At 43.3% G+C, this 25,435-nt stretch overlaps 1 protein-coding gene across 2 annotated transcripts in view; it reads left to right on the forward strand.

Moving 5' to 3' along the window:
• Nucleotides 1–25,435, forward strand: part of INTS4 (integrator complex subunit 4) — a 1,189,969-nt gene that overhangs the window by 244,955 nt on the left and 919,579 nt on the right. For both annotated transcript variants that reach the window (XM_044073339.1, XM_044073340.1), the window contains exon 5: nucleotides 11,397–11,582. In XM_044073339.1, the coding sequence (XP_043929274.1) occupies nucleotides 11,397–11,582 (186 nt within the window). The remainder of the gene's footprint in view (nucleotides 1–11,396; nucleotides 11,583–25,435) is intronic.

The following is a 25,435-nucleotide window of genomic DNA, read 5'->3' on the forward strand; positions in this document are numbered from 1 at the left end:
ATGAGTGATGCCTTTTGGGACATCACTGTGTGGGTTCTGCCCAGGAAATTCCTTTGATTTACTCTGAATAGGCATCACTCTCAATATTAATGGCCTTTGCTCTTCTGCACCCAGGATCTGCTGCTATTTGGTCTTCACCCAAATACCCATTATGCTACTTGCTGTGGTGATAGAGGCCTTGTTGGAGAAGGACCTCCATATGTTCCCCCAGCTGAAGGACCATGGTTGAATACCTGTAGTGTACATTTTAAAACAATGCCCTTCGGGTAAACATCTTTGTCACAGCCACATGGTCATTCTTGCATTTTTTATTGATCTCTGGAGACTGGATTTCTGCTCCAGAAGTACTCTGTCCTTTGAAGGTGCTGATCTTCAGAGCATTCTGCCTTGATGTAAGCTTTCTGTTTTTCTCGTTTTGGGGATATACCTTCTGCTGAGGGTCCTTCAATGTTGGGATACAACTAATGTTTTGACTATTTATCAAATAGGTTTACTATCAAAATCTCACAAGTGTAAGTGTTCATATTTCCGACCCAAAATGTCAGAAATCAAATATCCGATCATGCATGTAAAAGAACAAAGTATTTAAGGAAAATTAACAACTCAGGAATGTCAACTTTACCGAAAATACCACACTTCTGGTTATGAGCTATGAACGTTTTGCAGGGGGGCAAGCAAGCCCCCCCGTAACCCTCCACACCCCCTGCTACTTGTATGTATAAATTCTGAGATCGCACTACAGTGAAGGAAAGGGTAAATTTACTGATCCCCACTCTGTAGTGCGATCTTTGTTCAATGCAACAAATCCAGAAGAGCGAATGCACACTTGCATTCACTCTTATGGATGCGTTGTTTTAAAAATCAATGTTCAGACAACTCAAAACATTGCCTTTCACCTTTTCGAGTCATATGACTGACGTGACATTTTTGATGGTATGTATGTGTCTTTCGGCTTTTCCCGTTTAGGGGTCACCACAGCGGAACTCCGGTCCGCTAATGATTGGCAGTAGATTTTTACGTACTGGCTTGCCGGGCCTAACGCACAACCTTCAACGAAGGAACGCCCATTACACGCATGTCGCTACACAGAAGACGCTCCAACTGAGAATCGAATGGGCAACGTCTAACTGTGAGGTGACAACGCTACCGCAGCACCACCACCGCAGTCACGTCTTGCTCACTATAAAAAATAAATAAATAAATAAATAAACACTCACCTTTACTTTATACTCTCTCTCACATAGTGGTCATAAATTGCAACTTGTTTCCACTATATGAAACAACCCATTATTACCGAAATAATAATTAATTTATTTTTTATTATTATTTAATAAAGTTAAAGTTGAAGCATTCCAACTACATAAAATCATAAACCTATCAAATATTGTATATCCTTACTGTATGCTGTGTTCTTGTAGGACAGAAACGATTTTTATATTTTTTCCAAGTGTTCATAATTCGTATAAAATTTTGGCTGCTTAATAAGAAACTGACTCATGATCAAGAAATTGATTTCATTTGTGATCAGCTTACATAAAAGCAGTTATAGATGAACACAATCTTCAGAATGACAACAGCTTTTTGAAACATAGAGGAAAAAGGTGATATTTGCATATGCTAACTCCAAGGTCACATCATCATGGAGAAAGGGGAAATCTGTGTCTGTAGTAGGTGTGACCTTCCAGGGAAAAGTCCGTCATTTGCACACTAGTGATCAGTTTTGAGTGTCAGTCACTAGTGTTTCCCCAAATAAGCCTAGCTCTCTATAATTTCTGTATATTTGCCACTCTTTGAGTGAGCTTGACAAAGGCCTGTATGGATCTGTGCTCTAACTTGGTTAAGAAAGTAAAAATAAATAAAAACATAAATAAATAAATATATTAAGAAAAAAAGTCAGGAAAGCCTTTACAGTATCCATATTTTTGTTTTAGTCCATCCACTTTGTCTAGATATTTTTAGTTCCAAAGTTGCAGGGAGGGCTTACTTTAAGTAAGCTTCAGATTTATCATTTTACATTTTAATGGAAAGTCAGTCATTCCCTAATGATGGATTTCGATTATAGTTGTAATAAATAAGAAGTACTGCTGCAGGATCATGCCATTGCAGAAAGGCTGTGTTTCCCATAACTTTGAGGACTTCTGAAGAGAAATATGATGTACTGCTGCTCTGCAACCAGTGAGAGATTTCAGTAATGCACATTGGGGCATGTCATGCCCTGGCCATCTTGTAGCACTTATCACCATCCCCTGTATCTGGAATGAGGTGATATGTCTCCACAGCCTGTTTGCACTGTGTATAGCTGTGATTAACAGCAGTCATTTGAAAGGATGTATGTTTGGTGGTGGAAGAAAATTTTAGACCAAAGTGTTTCTAGTCCTGTGGAGTATTGGTGCATTTGTTAGATGGTCAGTGTTAGTGGCTCAGTGGGTTGCATACTTTTCTTTTGTGCTTGAAGATCTGTTTCTTCACTATGGGTGTGGGTTCGTGCTTGTATGAATTTTCCATTACTGGCGCTCAGAAATGCAGCATAAGGTCTGATGCTGCACTCTGAGAGTGCCATCCTTCAGATGAAATGCTAAAAAGAGACCACATTTGCCTTAGTTGGTGGTCGCTCATAAGAATATAAAAGATCCCTTGATACTTATGAAATGGTAAGGGAAGTGCTCCTGTGCCCTGGCTAAATTTCACCAAGTCAGTATGAGTACCTCCTCTGGTCTCCCAAGAAAAGAACCACTGGCTTAGTCTGACTAACATAGTCAGTGATGGATAGATAGTGAAACAAAACCATTATCTGCTTTGCATGTACTGTCCTGGATGTTTGCTTGATGTCTTCATCTGTATTCAGCAAGCAAGTAGTCAAGTTCCAGACCTTCCACAGTGATTTTCAAAGATGGAATTTGGAGGTTAACAGAGAAAGATTTACCCATAAGAACATTCAGATGATACCCATCATAAGACGGGGAAATGGGACGCATTTGGAAATTCACGGCCAACACGTGACAGCATGGAAGGTACATTGGGCCCTTCAGGGGACCATGTTCTTAAAAGGCCAAGAAATCTAGGCCTGAGGTCTCTGCTGCTCCTCCAATTTTGGATTCATAGGTTGGTACTAGGCTATCGGCCCTAAAGCCTATGCAAGCCTAGCCATAACAATTCCCTGGAATTTTTTTCCCACAATATTTACTTCTCTGGGCCCCTATCTAGCAGGGCGACTGACATGATCCCCGGGGTGAATTTCCCATCTCCCATCCAATCTTCAAGGTTCCTTTTGAAGAGGGCCAATGAGGTGCTCTGCTTGACATGTATGGGCAGTCTATTCCAGAGTATGGAGAGTCTCTGGGTCAGGAACCTATCCCTCCAGCATGTTTTGTTCATTGTGATGATAAGGTTTAGATCCCTGGAGCGTGTGGCTCTGAGGGATTGAGATTTCTTTAAGTGGAGCATGTCCAACAGCTCAGGGTTTGATATGGCCTTGTATGTTAAGCAGAGATCGCCTCTGAGTAGACGATATACCACAGAGTATAGACAGAGTGTTTTTAGACGGTCAGCATATGGCATCTGCTTTAGGCCTGTGATTCTTTTAGTGAGGTATTTCTGTGGCCTTTCCAGCTGTTGCAGATGTCTTGTGAGGTACATACCAAATGGGGCATTATACTCTGTAATGGGTCTAATGAGGGATGAGTAAAGTGGGACAATGACCTCCTTTTTTCTGGATGAAAAGCCCTTAGTGATGAGGTGTGCCACGTAGAAGGATTTCCTGACTGTTGTGGCGATGTGATTATCGAAAGTGAGACCACTGTCCGCTTGTGTCCCTAAGTCTCTCATCACACCTTCGATGTTTAGTGTCCTGCCACCTATGTGGTAGTTCATGGGTACATGTTTTTTTCCAAAGGGGATGACTATATTTCTTGGCATTAAGCTTGAGCCCATGGCTGTGGCACCAGGCATCTGTTTCTGTAAGGCCCTTTTGTAGAATATCCACATCATTTGTGGATTCAGTAATGGCTCCCAGTTTGCAGTCATCTGCAAACTGTGTTAGCCAGAGTCCCTTAGTGTTGGCCTGTACTTCAGAGAAGTAGATGCCAAACAAGAGTGGTCCCAGGACTGAACCCGGAGGTACTGCACTTGTCACTTGTCTGGAGCTGGATTTGGAGTCGGCTACTTTTACAGTCTGGGTTCTGTCAGTAAGCCAATTGGCAACCCATCGAGTGACGTAGAGATTTATGCCCAGCTTAGTAAGTTTATCTATGATTCCAGCGTGGGGGATGGTGTCGAAGGCCTTGGCGAGGTCCAGATAGGCTGTGTGGACCTCCTTACCCTCGTCCACAGCTCTGGAGACCGATTCGAAGAAGTCAGTCAGATTCAGGAGACAAGATCGGCCCTTCACAAACCCAAACTGGGTGGGGTCCAGTGTCTGGAGGTTGTCAATGTCTTTGTTTATAAGTTCCATGATAATGCGTTCCATGCCCCTACAGATAAGTCTTGTCAGACTGATGGGACGGTAGTTCCCGGGATCCAAGGTGGATCCTCCCTTGTGGAGTGGGATAACTGTAGCTATGCGCCACTCAGTGGGCACGAAGCCTGAGGTGAGGCTATGATTAAACATGACACTTAGGTGGGGTGCCAGTTCATTTTGTAGTTCATGTAGTACACAGCCTGGGATGTCATCTGGTCCCATGGATGCTGTATTTTTAGCTTTGGAGAGTGCGGTTTCTATCTGTGTGGCTGTGATTATCGGAATTTGGCAATCTTTTTGTATTGAGATGGGCCCTTTAGGGGGTGAGAGGGGAGTGAAGTTGGCACTAAATCGATCTGCCAGGATATTGGCAATATCTTTGGGATCAGTATATTTAATGCCATTCTGTTGTAGCTCAGAGCAGATCTGAGCATTGCCATTTAGATTCTTGACATTATAGAATGCCTTGTGGTTGTCTTTGGAATCTTTGGCAATTTTATTTTCGTAACTAGCTTTTGAGGATTTTATGAGGGATCTCAGCTTCTTACTGAGGCTGGTGAGGGAGTTTTTTGCATCCTGGGATTTTCCTTTTTTCTGCAACAGTTTCTTCCTTCTATTGTATAGTTTGTTTATAGCAGGGGACCACCATATTGGCTTCCTTTTTTTTGGAGAAGAGCATCTTGGCTCTATTTGGGATGGCACGATTCATGCACGAGTGGATGTGCTCGTACAGTGCCTTAGTGTAGGATTCTGCAGTTGAACTTACAGATACCGTCTGCGTGGGTGTTGTGAAGTTTGTCACTTGTGACTTCAGTAGCATGAAGTTGGCTTTGGAGAAGTTTTTTTAAAGAGGTTTCCTTACTGGCGGGTGGGGGTGGGATGTGGATGTTAAGGGTGATTTGCTTATGGTCAGACCTGACCAATGAGGGGGTGACCACTGGTGTGGAGCATCTATCTCCCATGTTGGTAATGACCAAGTCTAGGATATTGGAGCCCCTGGTGAGACAATGGATTAGTTGATCCAGGGCGTTGGAATTTATGAATTCCAAGAACTGTTGGGAAAAGGAGTTTTTGTACCCGAGTAGTTTTTCCAATTAACGGCAGGGTAGTTGAAATCACCTAGTATTAGACTGTTTGGTTGTATCTTAATATTTTCCAGTATGTTTAGGAAGGTGTAGTGAGAATCTTGGGGTATGGTGGGGGATCTGTAGCAAGCTACAATTTGGATTGCAGTCCTACCTAGTGTTAGTTGCACCTGGAGAATTTCAGATGCATTGTGTTGGGCAACTAGCCTGGAGGTGTGAATATCCTTGGTGAATATGGACGCTCCTCCACCTTTAGTGTTTCGGTCTTGGTTTTGTGGCCAAAAAGTGTGGTAAGAATTGTAGCCTGGTATTGCAGGGGTGCTCTCTGGAGCCTTGAACCAGGTCTCAGTCACTGCACAGATATCGATGTTCTCCATTTTAGGAGTGCCTCGAGAGAGTGCATTTTGAGGTTTAGACTTCTAGCATTGAGTAGCATTACCTTCAGATTTTGCATGCTTGTATCTGTTATGGTGGTGGTTTTATCCTTTGAACCTTGCCTAAAAAAGGCACTATAGGGGTGGCAAGAGCTTTAGCCAGTAACCTGAATCCCAGGGGTGACAGGTGCAGACCATCTCTGGCAAAGCATCGTGGTTTGTCGATCATGTCTTCCCAGGCAGACAAATACTGGATCCCCTTTGAATGACCCTTGTCTGTCCGGAGACCTGTTCAGAGGAAAGTGGTGATTCTTCAGGGAGTCCCATTGTGGAGGCAGCAAAGGATCCTGCTAGCACATCCTTGGATATTATGCAGACGTCCACAACGAATGTACGGGAGAACCTAAGCTCATAGTCTCTGAAGGTCCTCGTGGAATTCCACAAATCCTTGTTGTTGAAGTCCCTAGCACCATTATCAAATGTAGGCCTACATCAGGTTCCTCATATTTCCACTGTATGGATGTTCCACTAAAGAAAAAGCAGAAAACTAAGCCTCCTACTTCTTCTCAGGAACATTCTGCTGATTGGCAAGCCTTTCTCAAGGGATGTTTAATGCTTTTATGGCTCTTATGCAGTCTGCAGGGGTCTCTCTCCCTCCTCCTTCCTTTTCTCTAGTTTCTCCTCAAAAAAGAATTAGGATTGAGGATTCCTCAGATGAAGAAGATTCATGTGGGGATGAGTCTCTGGCATATTCTGCCCAGATGTCCTCTGCATTGGGGTATGCTTCCCCAGAGGAGGAATCAAATGATACAGAATCACCTGGTGGAGAATATTACGTTTGGTGAAACCATTGTGAAGATGAGAGAATTTTTTAGGTTTCTGAGATACAAAAAAGATGATATGATCTGTTACAGATGGATTCTCTGTCCCCTTCTCCAGTACCTCCAGTGCTTACCAGCTTTCTTGGATGCTTATTCCTCTGCTTCTAAGTGTTCAGGTTCACAACGTCCTGCCTGTAAAAGGCCAGATAGGTTTTATAAAGTGCCAGATTGCAAGTTTCTGTTTAATTGCCCTTCTGCAAATCTAACTACAGCCTCATTGGCTGCAGATAAGCCCTCAAAGTGTTTGCCTTCAACTTCCCTTCTCCCCTCAGATGAGGAGAGCAAAGTTATGGAAACATTGGAAAAAAAAGTGTATACTTTGGCCACGCTTGCCTTTAGGGCCATAAGTTACCAGAAGCATATGACTAAATATACCTTAGCCCTCCTTTCTCAAGGCACTAAGTTCATTTCAGAGCTTCCAGACTCAGACACTATGTCATAGCTTTCTTCCATTTTGGGTTCCTCTGCTCAAGTGACATGTCATTCCATTAAATGCAGCTATGATGTAGTGGAAGCATCTGCCAGAGATGCTGTATCTGGTGCTGTCCTGGGGAGGTACTCTTGGCAGAGACTCTGCCCACTACCAGATGATATCAAAACTAAAATTATGGATGCTGCATTAGATTCCAAGGCCAAAAAGTGCAAGGAGCTCTAGGGCCTTGAAACATTTTTTTTTGTCACCATTTCCAAAATTTCAAGGGAACTGTCCTTCTAAAACTTCCTTTGTAAGGAAGCTATCCAGATCTTCTTCATCGAAGAGTAAAAGAAGTGCCAGAAAACCTTACACTGCCAAGACTTCTACTACATCTTCTCCTCAGAAGCAACCTTTTCCAAGCAAGCCAGGTAGTCTTTGGCTACCAACCTCTCTGCAGCCAGACCCCACTATCCATGCATCTTTCCTCGTCTCTCCCTGCTTGGAAACAGATCACCCAAGACTCCTGGGTTTTGTCTGTTATCCTCAGAGGATACTACACAGTATAGAGGACTCTTCCTTCCTTCAGGGGTATTCCTCATCCCCCAAAAGACCAGTTGAAATTTTCTTCAGCCGATAAACACCTTGATTTCTCAGGGAGTCATTGAAGAAGTACCACCTTCCCAGATAGGGGAAGGATTCTATTCCAGAATGTTCCTAGTTCCCAGGAAATATGGGTCTTCATCTTCTTTACAGGAAATGTCTGTGCTTTGATATTGCTACCTCACATTTTTAGTTTTCTTCCTTGCCTTTTGGTCTGTCTATGGCACCAAGGGTCTTCACAAAGTGCTTAGCTCCTGTTATTGCCTTTTGCAGACTCAGGGGTATTAAAATCTTTCCATACCTGAGACAACCTCATTCTCCAAGGTTATTCTCCAGACATTCTTTTGGAAAACCTTCATTTCACAGTGTCTCTTTTGGAAAGACTGGGATTCCTTATAAATTTCCAAAAATCCTTTCTCACGCCTCCATAAAACCATGTCTTCCTGGAATGCAGAGTACAGACCGACAAGACGTCAGAGTGTGTTTTAAAATAAATTTCCTGAAGATTACTAGCTGGTGGTTTTATTTTCTTCTTTGATGCTGTCTGCAGTGTGGTGTTGCTACAGACAGACAAGATGCTTGCTTCCTTGCCTCCTCAGAAAGTCATCTCTCTTAGCCACTTTCTTTCATCATTCCACTTCAGTCCCTGACAGCCAGGGAGTTCTTCTGCCTGCTAGGATTCATGGCATCCATTATTCCCATGATACCTCTAGCTAAACTTCACATGAGGAAACTGCAGTGGTATCTCAGGTCAGTCTGGATGCAGCATTCTCATCCACTGGATTTTGTTATTCCTCTTCTTCCCTGCTTGTAAAAAGAATTGCAATGGTGGAATTTTAAGGTTACTTGAATTCAGGGCTTTCCCTCCAACATCCTCTTGCATCTCGGGAGTTATTCACAGAAACCTCGGACATGGGATAGGGGGCAAACTTTGCCTCTTGGAAGGTTCAAAATGTGTAATCTCCTTCCCAAATGTGGGAACACATAAACATAAAGGAGATGAGAGTTATAATTTTTGACCTGCAAACCTTTCAGCCTCTCTTTCTTCCAGACAGACAACACCACAGTTCTGTGGTATGTCAACAAGTGTGGGGGGCCCAAGTCATTTCTCCTGTGCAGGTTGGCTGTCAAGAGTTGGGAGTTGGCTTACTTGGTATCAACTAACCCTTCAGGTGGCTTAAATTCCTTCCAGGCAGAATGTTGTGGCAGACACGTTGAACAGGTCCATGACTCAATCTCATGAAAGGATGTTGCGCAGGGATGTGTTTTTTGACATTTATCCACTGGTGGGGTGCTCAAGTAGATCTCTTTGGCTTCCCTATGAACAGACACCTTCTAAAGTTTTGTGTCAGAGTGCCTGATCCTCTGGCATGGAAGGTGGATGACCTAGCCTTTTCTTGGAAGAGTATGTTTCTCTATGCATTCCCCCACTTCCCCCTTCTACAGAAAATTCTGTTAAAGATACAACAGGACCAACCAAAAGTCTTTCTGGTGACTCCCTTTTGACCAAGACAGCATTGGTTCCCCCTTCTGCATTTAGCCAAAGGCAGTTATCACAAGTTACCTCATAGGGTGGATCTACTCACACAGGACAAGGGATCCCTAAATGTCAACCCTTCATCTGACACGGTGGGTGATAGGGTTTTGATACCTTTCAGAAACCCATTTTCTGAGGATGTGCTGCAAGTTCTGCAAGAGGCCAGAAAACCCAATGCTAAGAAATCCTACATTTCCAAATAGAAAAGGTTTTCCAACTGTGTCTTAAGACCTACAACCATTGTCTGTGGATATTCTGGTGGTTTTGTCTCATCTGTGTGAATTACTGATGACTGGATTATCATACTCTTTAGTAAAAGCTCATCTCTCAGCTATTTCTGCCTGTCTGCCTGTGACCCCTCCTTTGGCTTCAAGACTGGAAGTCAAACTTTTCTTGAAAGGCGTCCTTCATATCAGCCCCCCAAGAAAACCAGTTCTTCCTTCTTGGGATCTAAATTTTGTCTTAGAAAAATGTACATTGCCTCCTTTTGAACCAGCAGTTTCCTGTTCTGTTCTACATTGTTGGAAGAATGCGCTTCTTTTGGCTATTACTTCAGTCAGAAGGGATTCAGAACTTCAGGCCCTTATTGCTTCCTCCCCCTTCATTATTTTCCACGAGTGTAGGGTTTCCCTACATACTAATCCCTCCTTTATGCCCAAGGTGGTGAAAGAGTTGTCACTTAACCAATCTATTAATTTGCCTACTTTCTTTCCCTCTCCACAATCTTCTAGCGAGAGGATTTTACACACCTTGGATGTGTATAGACAACTCAGATTTTATTTGGATAAAACCAAGTCTTTCAGAAAATCTGATCACCTCTTCCCAGGGCTCTGGGCAGACCTGTTTTCAAGCAGACAATCTCCTCTTGGATCTCTAAGGCCATTTCCTTTTGTATGTTTCATAGTAAAACCCATGCATCTCTAGTTAAGGCTCATTGTACTAGAGATGTGCCTTCCTCAGGTGCTTTTTTCAAGGGTCTGGATACTTGCTGTATCCTCGAAGCAGCTACTTGATCTTCTGTCCATACTTTCACAAAACATTACAAGTTGGATGGTATATCTAGAGCTAGTTTTGCCAGGTCTATTCATCAGGGGTTTGTGGAGAGTGCTGCTGCCCCTCCTCCCACTCTTTCTTCTGCATGACCTTTGGTATTCTCCCTCATGTTATGAATACTACAACATATGAATAGAAGGACATAGAGTAGTTGGGTAAAATCTTACCATAACCATAGATGTCCTTCTCTTCTATATATTGCATTATTCTGTCCCTCCCTCCTTTCCCATGATGCTTGCTTGATTTGTGGATATGTGTTTATCTCAGTTTATCTTAGGCTGGTGTGTTTCCTGGGGCATTCGTTTCTGAGGATGGTGCATGCCGACATCTACTTTATACCCAACATCACTGTATGGCCGATTTTGGATGGGGGACCTATGTGTGACGTTGGACATACTTAACAGTAGCATTAAGACTTTGCACACTGGCCAGACATTCGAGACAGCCCGAGTCAAACTCCCTCGTGTTATGAATACTGCAGCATGTAGAAGAGAAGGACAGTAGATGCTTGGTTTGCACATCTAGAAAATCTGTTGCTTGTGTTCTTGTTGACTTCCACTGTGAAGATTAAGTTGAATAGAATGCCTTTTCCATTGCATACAGTAGTCTTTATGGGCATGTTTGTATACTGGAATTTGATGCTTTAATTCACAGGAGAGAGCTGCAAGGCTTAAGTCAGTTTCTTTAAATTTCCTGAGAACGTGTTTCATTATGTGTCAGTAGTACCAGAGGGTAGTGAAAAAACAGACATAGGTATCCGAGTGCTTTGGAGTCTCTATGTACTGTTGTATATACAGGTAGAATTGCAGAGAGATTACTAGGTGATCCTAGAAAGAGGCACATAAACAAGAGATGAAATTTACAAGTCTGGACTGGTGCCTTCCTGAGGTAGAGGTAGTGCAGACATTTACCTCTTTAGCTATTAAATTTGTTGAGTTCATTATTTTTAATTTGTGCCCTTTTATTTTTCTCATTTTTGATTTCGCTGCATGCAGAGGCTGACTGATACTTCCCACGGAGTTAGAAGTAAATGCTTGCAGATGATTGGCTGCCTTGGCTCTGTGGAGAAACTCAGTACAAAGGAAGCTGAAAGTCTGGCAGCAAAGGATGTGCAGAAAATAATTGGAGAGTATTTTAATGATCAGGACCCCCGCGTTAGAACTGCTGCTATTAAAGCTATGGTAAGAAATTTTTAATCATCAATACTAGAAATACAAATACTAGAGAAAATAGTTTCTGTTATTGATAGAAGCTAGAATCAGTAATCTGTGAAAATTGTATTTGAATATGCTAATAAAAATGTTACAGACCCCAGCCCAAGAAGACATTTAAGATGTATTGTGCTTTCCTATGGAGAGTGTCTATCCTTTAGATTCTAACCAGGCTGTGTATGTCTTTGACCTGAAGAACAGCGGAGTATGCATCACATCCTAGGTAAGGGGGATTCACATCAGTTGACCTACAGCTTTCTAATTCCTTATGAGAACATTTAATAAAGCCCATTCCATCAGAGCAGTAACATCTTCTGGACCCTTTTTCAAGGTTTTGGATAATAGATCCATTTTAGAAGAAGCTAAACTTCCATTCACGCTTTTATCAAGTACTGTGGCATTGATGCCTTCTCCAGACTTTGGACTGGTTTTGCCAGGTATGTCCTACAAGGAATTTTATATTCCAGATCCACTACTCGTCCTCCCAGAAGCAAAACACTTTGCAAATGTTCCCATGTTTAATGAATCATGCAGCAGTGATCAATGAAGGAATTGGTAAAGTTGTGTAAGAACTTAATAACACTAGATGTCTGTGTAGATCACGGTCACAGTATGAACACAATTTCTCCTTCCCCCTTCTGTTTTAACATATTTCTTTCCTTTCCTTCTAGCAGAGGTGGACCCCAAATATATTTCACTCTCTCCTAGTTGTTTCACAGAAGTCTCTCTCTCTTTCCTTTATCTCTTCTTGGGCAAGAAAGAGATTTTTGCAGTCTCGCACTTGGGACAATAGCGTTGAACATACCTCATAAGAATAAGACACCCAAGCTCTTGGTATGTTGTCTGGATGTGTGACAAACTTGACAGGATACCTCTCTTAAGTAATGTCGAAATAGATCATTGTTGCATGTGTTCATCATCTGTTAGAGTAAGTTCATCTGCAGTTTATCCATGCAACTTAATTCTTGAAGCTGTACTGACAAGGTCTCTGGTAAAAATAGACCTGACCCAATCAGACATTTTGGTAAAGAAAATATAGTTAAATAATTTTGCTAAACTGTGAATCTGATGTTGTCGATCTTCATTTATTCTTGACATATGGGACTTGATTCCAATTCTCAGAACCAGCTCGGCCATTATAACCGCTCGCAAGAACCAAAAACTCTCAAGCTAAGGCCTACCCAGAATGCCCCTCTCTAGATTACCCCAGATCTCGTTTGCCACTCTTCTACATAGGATGCGTCAGCCAAACTCTCCCTTGAGCTAAGTGTATTTATTACTTTAATTGAAACTTAGTTATATCCTTTCAGGAAACTTTCTTATAATCTTTTCTACCTGTCCAGTTTAAAAATTTTCACCACCACCTTTGCTTATACTATCCCTAAGTCTATTTTGTGAGCGAGTGTTCTTCTGCCTTTGTTACCTCATGGTATCTGTTCTACCATCATTGGTAGCTCCTATCCCTTTACGCTCTACCTTCTGGTTCTGGCTTACCATTGTTGGTAGCCTTTCCCTCTCTGTCTTACTTTCTTACTTTGTTTACTGTGTGTATGTGCAGCTGTGTGAGGGTGTTTCTGTAAGTTAATCCTTTACTAGTCAAGATGGCGATAAAAGTAAAGGGACGTCTGGTTTTGAACAGTGTCTTGACAGTGGAGGGAAAATGCCCATTTCTGATGGGCATATGTCTTGTGTCTTCTGCTTGGGCCCGGTGCACTTGCAAGAGGATTGTGCTGTTTGTCAAGCTTTTTTTCATCGGGCCCTCATAGAAAGGAAAACAAACAAAACACCCACGAATTACCACATAGGTGGCAGCCCCCTTAATACAGAAGAGGTAGTAAGAGATCTGGGGACCCAGGTGGGTAGTAATCTCTCCTTTGACAATCATATTGCCAAAGTAGTTAGGAAATCCTTCTATGTGGCCCATCTAATTACTAAAGGGTTCGCATCTAGAAATAAAGAGGTTATAGTGCCCCTCTACTTATCACTCATTAGACCCATCATAGAGTACAATGCCCCATTTGGGATGTACCTCACAAGACACTTCCAACAGCTGGAAAGACCACAAAAGTACCTCACCAAGAGGATTACTGGTCTCAAACATATTTCATATGCAGCCCGACTGAAAAAACTCCGGCTGTACTCAAGTCGCGTATCGCTTACTCAGAGGTGATCTCTGCCTGACTTACAAAGCCATGTCCAACTTAGAACTGATTGACATGCTCCACCTAAACAAATCCAAGTCACTGTGGGACCAGCGCTCTAGTGAGCTAAACCTCGCCACAACAGTAAATAGAACATGCTGGAGGGATAGATTCCTGTCACAGAGACTCCCCATGCTTTGGAACAAAATTCAAAATTACATCAGGCAGAGCCCCTCACTAACCCTCTTCAAGAGGAACCTTGACGAGTGGATGGGTAACAGAAAATACATCCCTGGGATCACTTCATTGGCTCTGCTTAACAGGGAATCAGTTAATCAATGGGGTGGCAAAAGCCGACACACTCTGGCTAGGCTTATAAATGCTGTCAGGCAGATAGCCTAGTTACCTACTTATGAACCTATTTTGAAAGGACAGATTAAGACCTCTTTTGATGAGGCTTTCTTCAGTCATCCAAGGAAATTTAAATCGGATGCGTCTTCGCCTTCTTCGTCGAAGATCGATCATGGGAAGAAGAGGAGTCTCTTGGTGCTGGAGTACCCTTTGGCTGCGGCACCCAAAAGGCCTAAATCTTCTTTTCCCATGCACTCAGTGGAACCAAAGCTAAGTGCCAAGAAAGCTACAGTACCGACTTCAGTACTGACTGTGGTGGCCAGTTCTGCACCATAAGTTTCAGTGCCGACAATTACAGCACCGAGTGACAGCCTCTCCTTCGGTGCCAGTCCATTCTGCGGTGTCGTCGATAACTTTGGAACCATGACCTTCTTCAGTGCCCAACACTAGGTATTCCCCTTCATTAGATCCCTTTGTGGGGCACCTCCCAAGCCCCTTCACAGAGAGACCCAAATCCCCACCAGCACTCTAGTCATTCCTCCAGGAGTCTGACAGAAGCTGAAGTTGTGAAGTTGGTGGATCAGCTCTTCATGGCTAGGGGTCTTAGTTTCTTTCCAGGTTTCACTCCCTTCTGGAGGTGGGACTTTCTCTCCAAGGACTCCACCAGACATTCCTCCTCTAACGTCCACCGAGGCGTTGGCGACCACGACTCCAATTCCCCTGGTTCTGGGTGTTCATTGCCGACAGCTTTTATGCCTTCAGCTCCATTGTCTGCCCTGAGTTCCTTGGTTCCGGCGGACTCCCCGGGGTTGTAGCTCCACTGCCTGCTCAGAGGGGTGGGGGTTGGCTGTGGTTTTCTCAGAGCCATCCTTGCTTCTTGGAGCCTCAGCATAGGCGGGCTCTTCCCCAGCTTCAACTTCACTGGCAATCTCATTGGACCGGGATGGGACCATGGTTCCGAGGTTGTCCTTTCTGGTTCTGAGCTCCCATTCCTCTTTGAGGGGGCCTTCATGGAGAGGGCCTTGGCCTCTGCAGGTTCTCAGCCAATTCCTTCCCTATTGGAGCATTTTCCTGGGACTCCCTTTCACCCAGAGCATCCTCCAACCTCCACGCTCGGACAGCGAGCACCAAAGCTGCAGGATACCCTTGCGCAGGCCTTACCTCTTCCAAGTCCTCCACAGAGCTTTTCACTGAGGGGGTGCCCCAGAAGAGGACATGCAAGAGGAAACACCTAGATTCCCCAGAGGAATCTGTCATGGAGGACATGGACTTTGATGACAGGGAGGGTTCCCCCCAGTCACCCCCAGAAGAAATTTCCTTTGGAGACATTATTGAAATATTAAAGCAGAGGGGTGGCTGGAAACCCAAAGTTCCTTCCTCAGAGGTGTCGGTGTACCTGCAAGCTTTCAGTTCTTGTCTAGCTACCTCTTGGGTGACCCCGCCTGCTGCTGATCTCATTAATTTGATTACACAGCGGGCATGGAAGGCCACTGACTCTGTAGAACCAGTCCCCAGTGGACCAGACAAAATTCTCAGAGCACCAGAGGAGCATCAGTTTTAGGCCAAGGGATTCGCAATAGATGCCATGGTGGTTGCGGCAGCTACAAAGAAGGAACTTGCAGAGTGTTCCACTATTTATATCCCTAACCAAAAGTCTAGGGTGATGAACAGGTTTGGAAAGTGGGTGTACGCTTCTTTGGCCTTCGCCTTGCTGTCACTGAACTTCATGGCACACTTCACCAGACTCCAGAGGGATCTGAGCAAGGAGCTCTGAGATACTCTTAGGAGCTGTGTCTGAGGAGGTACAAGAAAAGATGGCCTCCCAGCTTGCCATCCTGGAATCTATTTCTATAACTCATCCATGAGGCTCATTGCGCATGCAGCTGAAGGGACAACTAGGGCAGGGGTTCCGGCATTGCCAAAAGGAGGCACACCTGGATGCGCTTGTGTGCATTTGCAGAGCTGTTTAAGTCTTCATTCATCAATGCTTCTTTTGATGGATCATCTTTTTTTTTTTTTTTTTTACCTCAAAGTCAGAGAGACCTTGGGCAGGTGTGAGAAGGATGGAAAGATTTTGTCTGCAGTGGGCATAAATTTCTCTGCTCCCAATTGGTCCTACTCCAAAACCAGAGGAGCAGAAAACTATGGTTCAAGATATCCCAAGGGCCTTTTCAGGACAGGTGGCAGTGGCTCCCCTCAGTGCAGAGAGGGGAGCTCCAATGGAAGATGCCAACCTTGCAGCAGAAATGGCCCACAAAATCAGGGTTCCAGTGATTCTTTCTCAAGGAAACCCTACCAGCTCTGCTGAAGGGAGGCCCAATTGCTTACCTCTGGAGTCAGTCAGCGAAAGATTATCCATGCATTCACTAGCCTGGTGACAATCACAGATACTTGGATGCGAAGGATCATTGACAGAGAGGATACTACATTCCCTTCATGCTCACCCCAAGACCAGGAAGAAGATTCCCAATGTACTACACAATCAGAGGGATCAGGCAGCGCTGGAAATCCAAAAGCTGCTTAGAAGAAAAGAATCATCCAAGAATCCCACCAGACTTGATGGGATCCAGATCCTACTTGAGGTTCTTTTTGGTGCTGAAAAAGCCTGGGTACTGGAGACCAGTTTTGGATCTCAGCCTTTTGAATAAGTTTGTTCAGCAGACAAAGTTCTGGATGGTCATGGCTCAGTCTATTCTTCCCTTCTTAGAGAAAGATGATTGGATGTGCTCTATAGACCTCCAGAATGTCTATTACCACACAAAAATGGACAAGCACTCCAGAAGGTTTCTCCTCTTCCGACTAGGAGACATTTGCTATCAGTTCAGGACTCTGCCTTTTGGTTTCACCACAGCCCCCAGGGTGTTCACCAAGTGTATGGCAGCAGTAGCAACTCACTTGAGACTGCTCAGATCCTGAGTGTTTCTGTATTTAGACTGGCTCCTCACTACTCCCACCTAGGCATCTACTAGAGCAGACAAGAGATTTTATTCTACAAACTTGTGCTCATCTAGGTATCATGGTGAATTATCCAAAATCCCAACCAAGTCCGACTCAGCAATTGGAGTTTATAGGAGCTTGCCTGAATACCACCTCTTTCATAGCTTCCCTTCCTATTCACAGATTGCAGAAGATAAGGTCCCAAGTGGAAGTTATTCTCTCCACTGACAAGGTACCTGCTCTGTTAATTCTATAAGCTCTAGGATCCATGGCAGCGGCCATCATGCTGGTCCCACTAGCAAGATTTCACATGAGACTTCTGCAGTGGCTTCTAGCCTCCCAATGGTCCATCCTCACTTATCTCTTGACACATCTCATCCGAATCACCAGCTGTAGCAAGGAGGACTTATCCTGGTGGATGGAATCAGTGGAGATTCTCTTAGGCCGACCCATTGTTTCACCCCTAACCCAAGGCCATTGTGACCACAGATGCCTCCCAGATGGGGTGGGGGGGTATTATCTGGGCAGAACAGTCCAAGGCTCTTGGTCCCCAAAAGGCAAGTTTGTATATCAGTGTTCTGGAGCTGGGGGCAGTGCTTTTAGTGCCACAAGCTTTCCAAGCTGTTCTCCCTCTAGGAAGGATTGCAGTTCAGTCAGACAATATATGTGGTGGTCTGGTACATCAACAAACAAGGAGGAACCAAGTCCTACCCCCTTTTTCAAGAAGCTCTGAGCATGGCAATGAGCGATCTCTTCCAACTGCTTACTGATATTAACGCACATCCCGGGGAGCTCAAACGTGATAGTGGACAAGCTGAGCAGATGCATCCTCCTGTCCTGTCTGTCAATCCCAGAGTGGTAAAGGAGATTTTCCATCTCTGGGGTCAGCCTTGCTGCGATCTGTTTTCATCTCCCCTGAACAACAAGTGCAGCAGCTACTTTGCCCTAATCCCACCTCAGGGGGAGTCCCTGAGAGAAACTGTCATTGATGACTGGCACTCGGGACTGCTCTATGCCTTTCTCCCCATTCCACTCACTTCTTGAAGAAAGCCATTAGGTTGAAGAGCAAGGTGATCCTTATTGCTCCCTTGTGCCCTCAGCAAGTCTGGTTCACAACCTGTATATGGTGGAGATATATATTTGGCGCAGATGTTTGGATGACTGCTGGATGGTGTGGCGTGCAGATGAGGCATATCTACAGGAGTTTGTGGAATAGCTGAATGGAAATATATGGGGCATAGAGTTTACTGTAACGTCAAATCAGGATATCATTGATTTTTTGGATGTTACAGTCTACAGGAATGAAGATCACACTCTAAATACTAAGACCTATCGGAAATATCCACAGTATAACACTTTGCTCCATGCGTCGAGTATGCATCCACGCCACAACATCCGGAACATACCCAAATCTCAATTTATGCGCATTAAACATATCAGCTCATCAGAACAAGATTTTGATCAAGCCAAACTAGATCTTTATAACAGGTTTATGGAAAGGGGATATAGAGAATCAGACATACTCAGAGCAAGTGAATGGTCCACCAATCAGGATAGGAATACATTATTAGAATACGAGAAACCACACAGGTGGAATCTACCCTAAGGTTCGTATCCACATATGGACGCAATCACAATGTTATTAGGAATGTTTTGGATACCCATTGGAACATACTTCTGGCAAATGAGGAATTAAGGGGACATTTAGGTCCCAAATGTCAATTTTCATACAGACGTGGCAAAACATTGGGTGCCCTTTTTTCTCATTAGAAGCATAAGGAAAGTGGGGGAGCAATATACAAACAAATGACCATAACTGGAGATCAACTTTTGGGCACTTTCCCGACAAAATCACAGGGTATAGAAGTAATCAACAAGGTTGGCTTACCATTTTAAACCATAAAGAAAAATATTGGACCATTAATCTTGGGGCATTATTTCCTCCAGGTCTTAATGATCATTTGTAAAAGTTTTGGAGATGTTAGGTACAGGAGGTGAATCCATCGGCTATTGGTAGCCGTGGGTGCAGAATTTTCTGAAATCTCAATATGTTTAAGAGCGTACATATATATTTATATATGGTTGAACATGTTTTCAAATTAATTATTTACTGCACCTAGTTTATTTACTTGGCATGCAAATAATTTATACTTTGGGTTAAAAAAGGGAACCCTATAAGACTTATGTACTTTTAGATAACATGTTACCATATGATATGTCTAATACATATATATACATATATGTATAAAATTGTCTATTCTTTACCCTCGGGATATATATTACTTGTCTTTTATATTGTAATATATATACAATATGCTTGTGATATCCTATGCTTGGCATTGGATTTATGGAATATGCGCCTTTATGTAGAATTAGATAAGTAATAATGTACTTTAAAATAACACTTACTCATAATTACAGATTTGGGTTTCATATTTTATTTCATTACTTTATGTAATGTTTTATCAAGTCTTATACATTATTATTAACATTGTGATGTAAATTTTGATGTCTTTTGCTTGCTTTAATTATTATGTTGGATTATACCATGTTTTCCATTGGTTAGGGCAATGTATAAATATTCACCATTCACATTGGATGGAAAATTCTATTCACTGATGAAGGCTGGTTAGCCGAAACCGGTTTGAACAAGATATTTAAATGGATACTCAATAAATATTTACTATTTACTTTAGATTCTAGTGTCTTAGTATTGCGACTGCTGGCAGTTGGTGTATGATCCCCTTGGCCTCACCTAATTCACCATCCATGGACTCTGGACCCAGATCCAGACCTCCTGTCCCATCCACAGGGATTAGTTTACCCCAGTCTGCAAAACCTCACACTTACAGCTTGGTTCCTCCAATTCCATTGATCACCAGGCAAAATAACCTATCCTCTCCTGTCCAAAAAAGTTTGTTGGCTTCCCATAAGCCTTCCACCAGGAAACTTTACCTCAGTAAGTGGAAAAGATTTTCTTTTTGAGCACACAATAATGGTGTTGATCCTCTTTCTTCACCGGTTGAAAAGGTATTGGAATTTTTAGCTACACTTTTCGAACATGGAACTGCTTCTTCTTCTATTAAAGTCCAACTAGCTGCTATTTCCAAGTTCCATAATGGCTTCGAAAAGCATTCCTTAATCTCACATAGATTGTATTAAGTTTTTATGAAAGGCACCTTGAGGTTAAAACCACCTTATAAGGATACTGTCATTCCTTGGGATCTTAATATGGTTCTGCAGTCTTTGGTCCGTTCCCCCTTTGAGACAGTGGCTACTTGTGACTTGAAGTTTCTTTCATCGAAGACCATTTTTCTGGTAGCCGTTACATCTGCCAGAAGAATTTAAGAGAGTCACGCATTATCATCAAAACCTCCATATCTGAATTTTCGTAAGTGCAGGGTTTCACTAAGAACCAACCCATCCTTTCTTCCTAAGGTAGTGTTGGAAACTAACTCTAGCACCACCTTATTTGTATACCAGCTCCAGGGTTGCACAGAAGGAAGGAAAAGAGGGATCAGTTTGGTCGTTAACAAAATCAGCCATTTTTATTTTCTGTCAGAATTCCTAGCAGAAAGTTCGGCTAAATGTGATTTATAGATTAGACAGATGCCCAACAAAAACATTTGTTAGTATCGCAACATCAGCATAATTGTTATCGTAGCACAACCTGCACTACAGTAGAGAATGCAGAATGCGTTAGTCTGCTGTTTGATATTTTAGTTCCTTAAGCAAAAATGGCCTGCTGAGATGCAATAGCTTATAATCACAGCCTTCCATAAGGATATGACAGTATCAAAAGAATGCATTGTTTTTAGTCACCCTCAAACCCCAAACGTCATTCTTTTTTTTTTTTTTTTTTTTTTTTGACAACATATAGTAGTTTTTCAGACTGTCATTTACTTTTAAATTCACAAGACTGCAGTGCTATTCAGCCATTTTCCCTGTCATTATTCAGGCCAAATATCCTCCTCAGTTTTTAGTTTAATGGCTCACGTCTACATACATGGCTTGTCTCTACTTGCAAGGTCCATGCGTTTCTATAACTCATAGCCCTGTCATCATGCCAGCCAATAACTGTATCATTTCCGGTTGCCTTCATCTAACTTGTAAGCTACACATCTGCTATCATTTTTTCATGGGTCCCTGTTGTTGTTCTGTGTCTGACAAACACCATCTTAGCCTTGTATGTATGCCTTTTTGAGCACTTGGACTCATGTCCTCATTCATCCTTGCTTCCTGACATCCTGTGTACTTTTTTTTTCATTTTGACTCTCCTATACCACTATTTTTCTCTATATTTGATTCAGTAAACACCACCTTCATTTATTCTTTTCCAGAATACAGTCCTCAACATTGACTACTGCTGGAACGACTTTAAGTAAGTCTCTTTCCAACTTGCTATGATGCACGTAATCATATTTAAAGGTGATGCTTGGCAGCTGTCGAGTTAAATCTTCATGTTTGATAATTGTGTTACTATTCCGGGGGGATTTCCTTTCAGTTTCCTGGCCTCCTGCATCTCTGTCATCCATTCCCATTACCTTTCTTAGAACGGTTAAGATCCAAAATACATGGACATGTAAAATAAATCTCATGATATACACCAAAAATCCTATGGTATTAAATACTATAACAGACTGCTGTCGTGCTGTCCAAAAATGTTTAAAACTTCCTACAAGGACCAGCTGCAGATTACAGAAAAAAATGTATTATGTACAGCTTCACAGATTGCTGTACGAAGGTCATTTTTAAAAACTAAGCACTGGACTTTTCACAGTCTGCTTTCTTGTATAACAATAACCCCCCCCCCCCCCCAACACACAGACAAAGTCATGCACACCGTTAACAAAATAATACATATTTACTGCAAACTTTTAAAGGATAAAAGTGATTGACCTGCCCAGATCTCTTCAGAACGTTGCATCTGTATGCTCTGCAGTCTTTCTTTCATAGGTTCATAGGTGTGTACTAGGCTAATGGCCCTGGAGCCTTTACAAGCCTAGCCCATAGCATTACCCTGGCATCGTGCCACCTGACCTTAGTTCCCAGTGCCTCTGTTGAGTACAGTCACTGGAGTGATCCCCGGGGTGAATTTTCTATTTCCCATCCACTCATCAAGATTTCTCTTGAAGAGGGCCAGTGAGGTGCTCTGTTTGACATGTATGGGAAGTCTATTCCATAGCATGGGCAGTCTCTGGGTTATGAATCTGTCCTAATAGCTTGTTCTGTTGATTGTGGTAATGAGGTTGAAGTCTCTGGAGCATGTCATGTGGACGGATTGGGATTTCTTTATATGTAGCATTTCTTACAGAGCTGGGTTAGTCATGGCTTTGTAAGTCAAGCAGAGATGGGCTCTAAGTAGGCGATATGAGACAGAGAATAGTTGGAGTTTTTTGTCTGTCCATATAGGACAAGTGTTTAAGGCATAGGATCCTCTTTGTGAGGTACTTTTGCAGCCTCTCCAGTTGTTACAGGTGTCTAGTGAGGTACATGCCAAATAGGCCATTGTACTCTATGGCCTAATGAGGGAAGAGCAGAGGGAGACAATGACCTCTTTCCTCCTGGATGAGATGTGCCACATCGAAGGACTTTCTGACCACAGTGGCAATGCGGTGGTCAAAAGAGAGGTTGCTGTTGATCTGTATTCCCAGATCTGTCGTAACGCCTTCTGTGTTCAGTGGACTACCATTGATGTGGTAATTCATGGGAACCATGTTTTTCCCAAAGAGGATGATGACACATTGTTTGGCATTGAGCTTAAGGCCATGGTTCTGACACCAGTCGTTGCTCTCAGTAAGGCTTTCTGTAGGATGTCAGCATCATTTGGGGAGTTAATAATAGCTCCCAATTTGCAATCATTTGTGAACTTCGTCAGCCAGAGTCCCTTCATGTTGGCCTGGACTTCAGAGAAGTAAATACCAAACAGGTCAGAACCCAGGACCAAACCCTGTGGGACTGCACCCATGACTGGTCGACAGTCTGACTTAGAACCCACAGTGTGAAAGTAGCTGACTCTGTGAGCCACTTTGCAACCCACCAATTGATATAGGGGTTGATGCCTAGCTTAGTGAGTATTTTTATGATTCCTGAGTGGGGAATAGTATCAAAGGCCTTGGCCAAATCAAGGTAGGCTGTATGAACCACCTTCCCTTCATCCACAGCTCTAGTGACTGACTCAAAGAAGTCAACCAGGTTGAGCAGGCATGGTCTACCCTTCACAAAACCAAACTGTGGGAGATCCAGAGTTTGGAGATTCCCTATATCCTTGTTTATTAGGTTCATGATGATGCGTTCCATAGCTTTGCATATCAGACTCATTAGACTAATGGGGTGATAGTTCCCATGGTCTGTAGTCTCTCCTCCTTTGCGTAGAGGGATGACTGTAGCAGTGCGCCATTCGGTAGGGACAAAGCCTGAGGTGAGGCTGTGATTGAACAGGGCACACAAGTGAGGTGCCAGTTCACTCTGTAGTTCATGTAGAACACATCCAGGGATATTGTCAGGTCCCATAGAAGCTGTATTCTTGGCCTTGGACAGTGCTGTTTTAACCTGTGCAGCAGTAATACTGGGTGCCTGGCAAGCTACTGGTATTGTGATTGGTCCTTTGGTGGGGGAGAGAGAGGGGTAAAGTTGGCACTGAATCTGTCTGACTCTATATTGGCAATATCTGTTGGTTCAGCATAGGAGGTACCATTGTGCAGTAGCTCAGAGCAAATCTGGGTATTGCCGTGGAGATTCTTTACATAACTATAGAAGGTCTTATGGTTATCTTTACTATCTGCTGCAGTTCTGTTTTCATAGCTAGCCTTAGAGGATTTTATGAGGGATCTCAACTTTTTGTTGAGGCTGATAAGGGAGTTTTTCCAGTCTTGGAACTTCACCTTATTCCGCATCAGTTGCCTCCTCCTATTGCAGAGTTTGTTTATGGTAGGGAACCACCAAATTGGCTTCCTTTTTTTGGAGGAGAGCGTCTTGGCTCTGTTGGATATGGCGAGATCCATGCATTTGTGTACGTGTTCGTACAGTGCATTGGTGTATGATTCAGCGATCATGCAAATATTCTCCATTTGCATAGGTTCCGGGACGTTAGTCACCTCTGATTTTAGGAGCCCAAAGTTAGGTTAGCTTTGGAGAAGTTTTTCATGGTGGTTACATTTGCGGGGGGGGTGGGGGGGGTGGAAGGGATGTGGATTTCCAAGGTGATTAGTTTGTGGTCAGATCAAACCAGGGAGGAGTTGACTATTGGTGTAGAGCAATGGTCGCCCATGTTAGTAATGACCAGGTCATGGATGTTATTACCTCTAGTGGGGGTAAGACCAAACTGGTCCAGGGCATTGGAGTTAATGAATTCCAGGAAACATTGGGCAAGTGTATTGGTACTGGAGTAGTTTTTCCAGTTAATGGAGGGATAGTTGAAGTTGCCCAATATGAGTGTGTTAGGTTGGACCCTAATATTCTCCAGGGTGATTAGGAACGTGGAGTGTGAGTCTTGGGACATGGTTAGGGACCTATAGCAGGCTACGACCTGAATCGCTGTCTTGCCCAGTGTTAGCTGCACCTGAAGTATCTCTGATGCGTTATGTTGGGCTACCAGATTGGAGGTGTGCACATGCTTTATGAATATGGAAACACTACCACCTTTGGAGCTTCGGTCTGAGTTCTGAGGCTGAAAGGTGTGGAATGAGTTATAGCCTGTAGTGCAAGGGTGCTTTCTGCTGCCTTGAACCAGGTCTGTGATGTTCTCCGAGTGAGTGCATTTTGAGATTTAGATTTCTACCATTGAGCAGCATGACCCTCAAATTGCATTTGTTTGCAACTGTTACGGTGGTAATTTGGTCTTTGAAACACCACCTAAAAAATGCACTATAGGGGTGGCAAGAGCCTTGGCCAGTATCCGGAAGCCCAGGGGTGACAGATGCAAGCCATCTCTGGCAAAGCATCGAGGTCTGTCAGTCATGTCATCCCAGGCAGACAGATGTTGGATCCCCTTAGAATGACACTAGAAACTTAGCCAGTTGTTGAAATCAATCATTTTCTGCTTGTACTGTGGTGGTAGGAGACTGCTCAGGGCTAGGATCATAGCCGCCTGAGGTACATAATCCGAGAGCTCCTCTATGTCTCTCTTCATGTAGTCCAGGGAAGTACGTCTCAGGTCATTCACACCCACATGTACAATGACAGAGACATAGTTGTACCAGTTGTTGAGGGACCTGAACGCGTGCGTTATCTGGTGGATCCTGGCACCTGACGGGCAGCTGACTGTTACTTTCTCCTTATTCAACCTATTGAGTGGGATATCAGTGTGCCTTACTATCAAGTCACCTATGACTAGTGTGTTGGGCATGCTGTTTTGCCTTAGAGGCTTTGGTTGTGTGGCGCACTGTTTGGGAG

This window comes from Protopterus annectens, chromosome 5.part1, assembly GCF_019279795.1.
Source record: "Protopterus annectens isolate FY-2018-M chromosome 5.part1, PAN1.0, whole genome shotgun sequence".
Taxonomy (NCBI): domain Eukaryota; kingdom Metazoa; phylum Chordata; order Ceratodontiformes; family Protopteridae; genus Protopterus; species Protopterus annectens.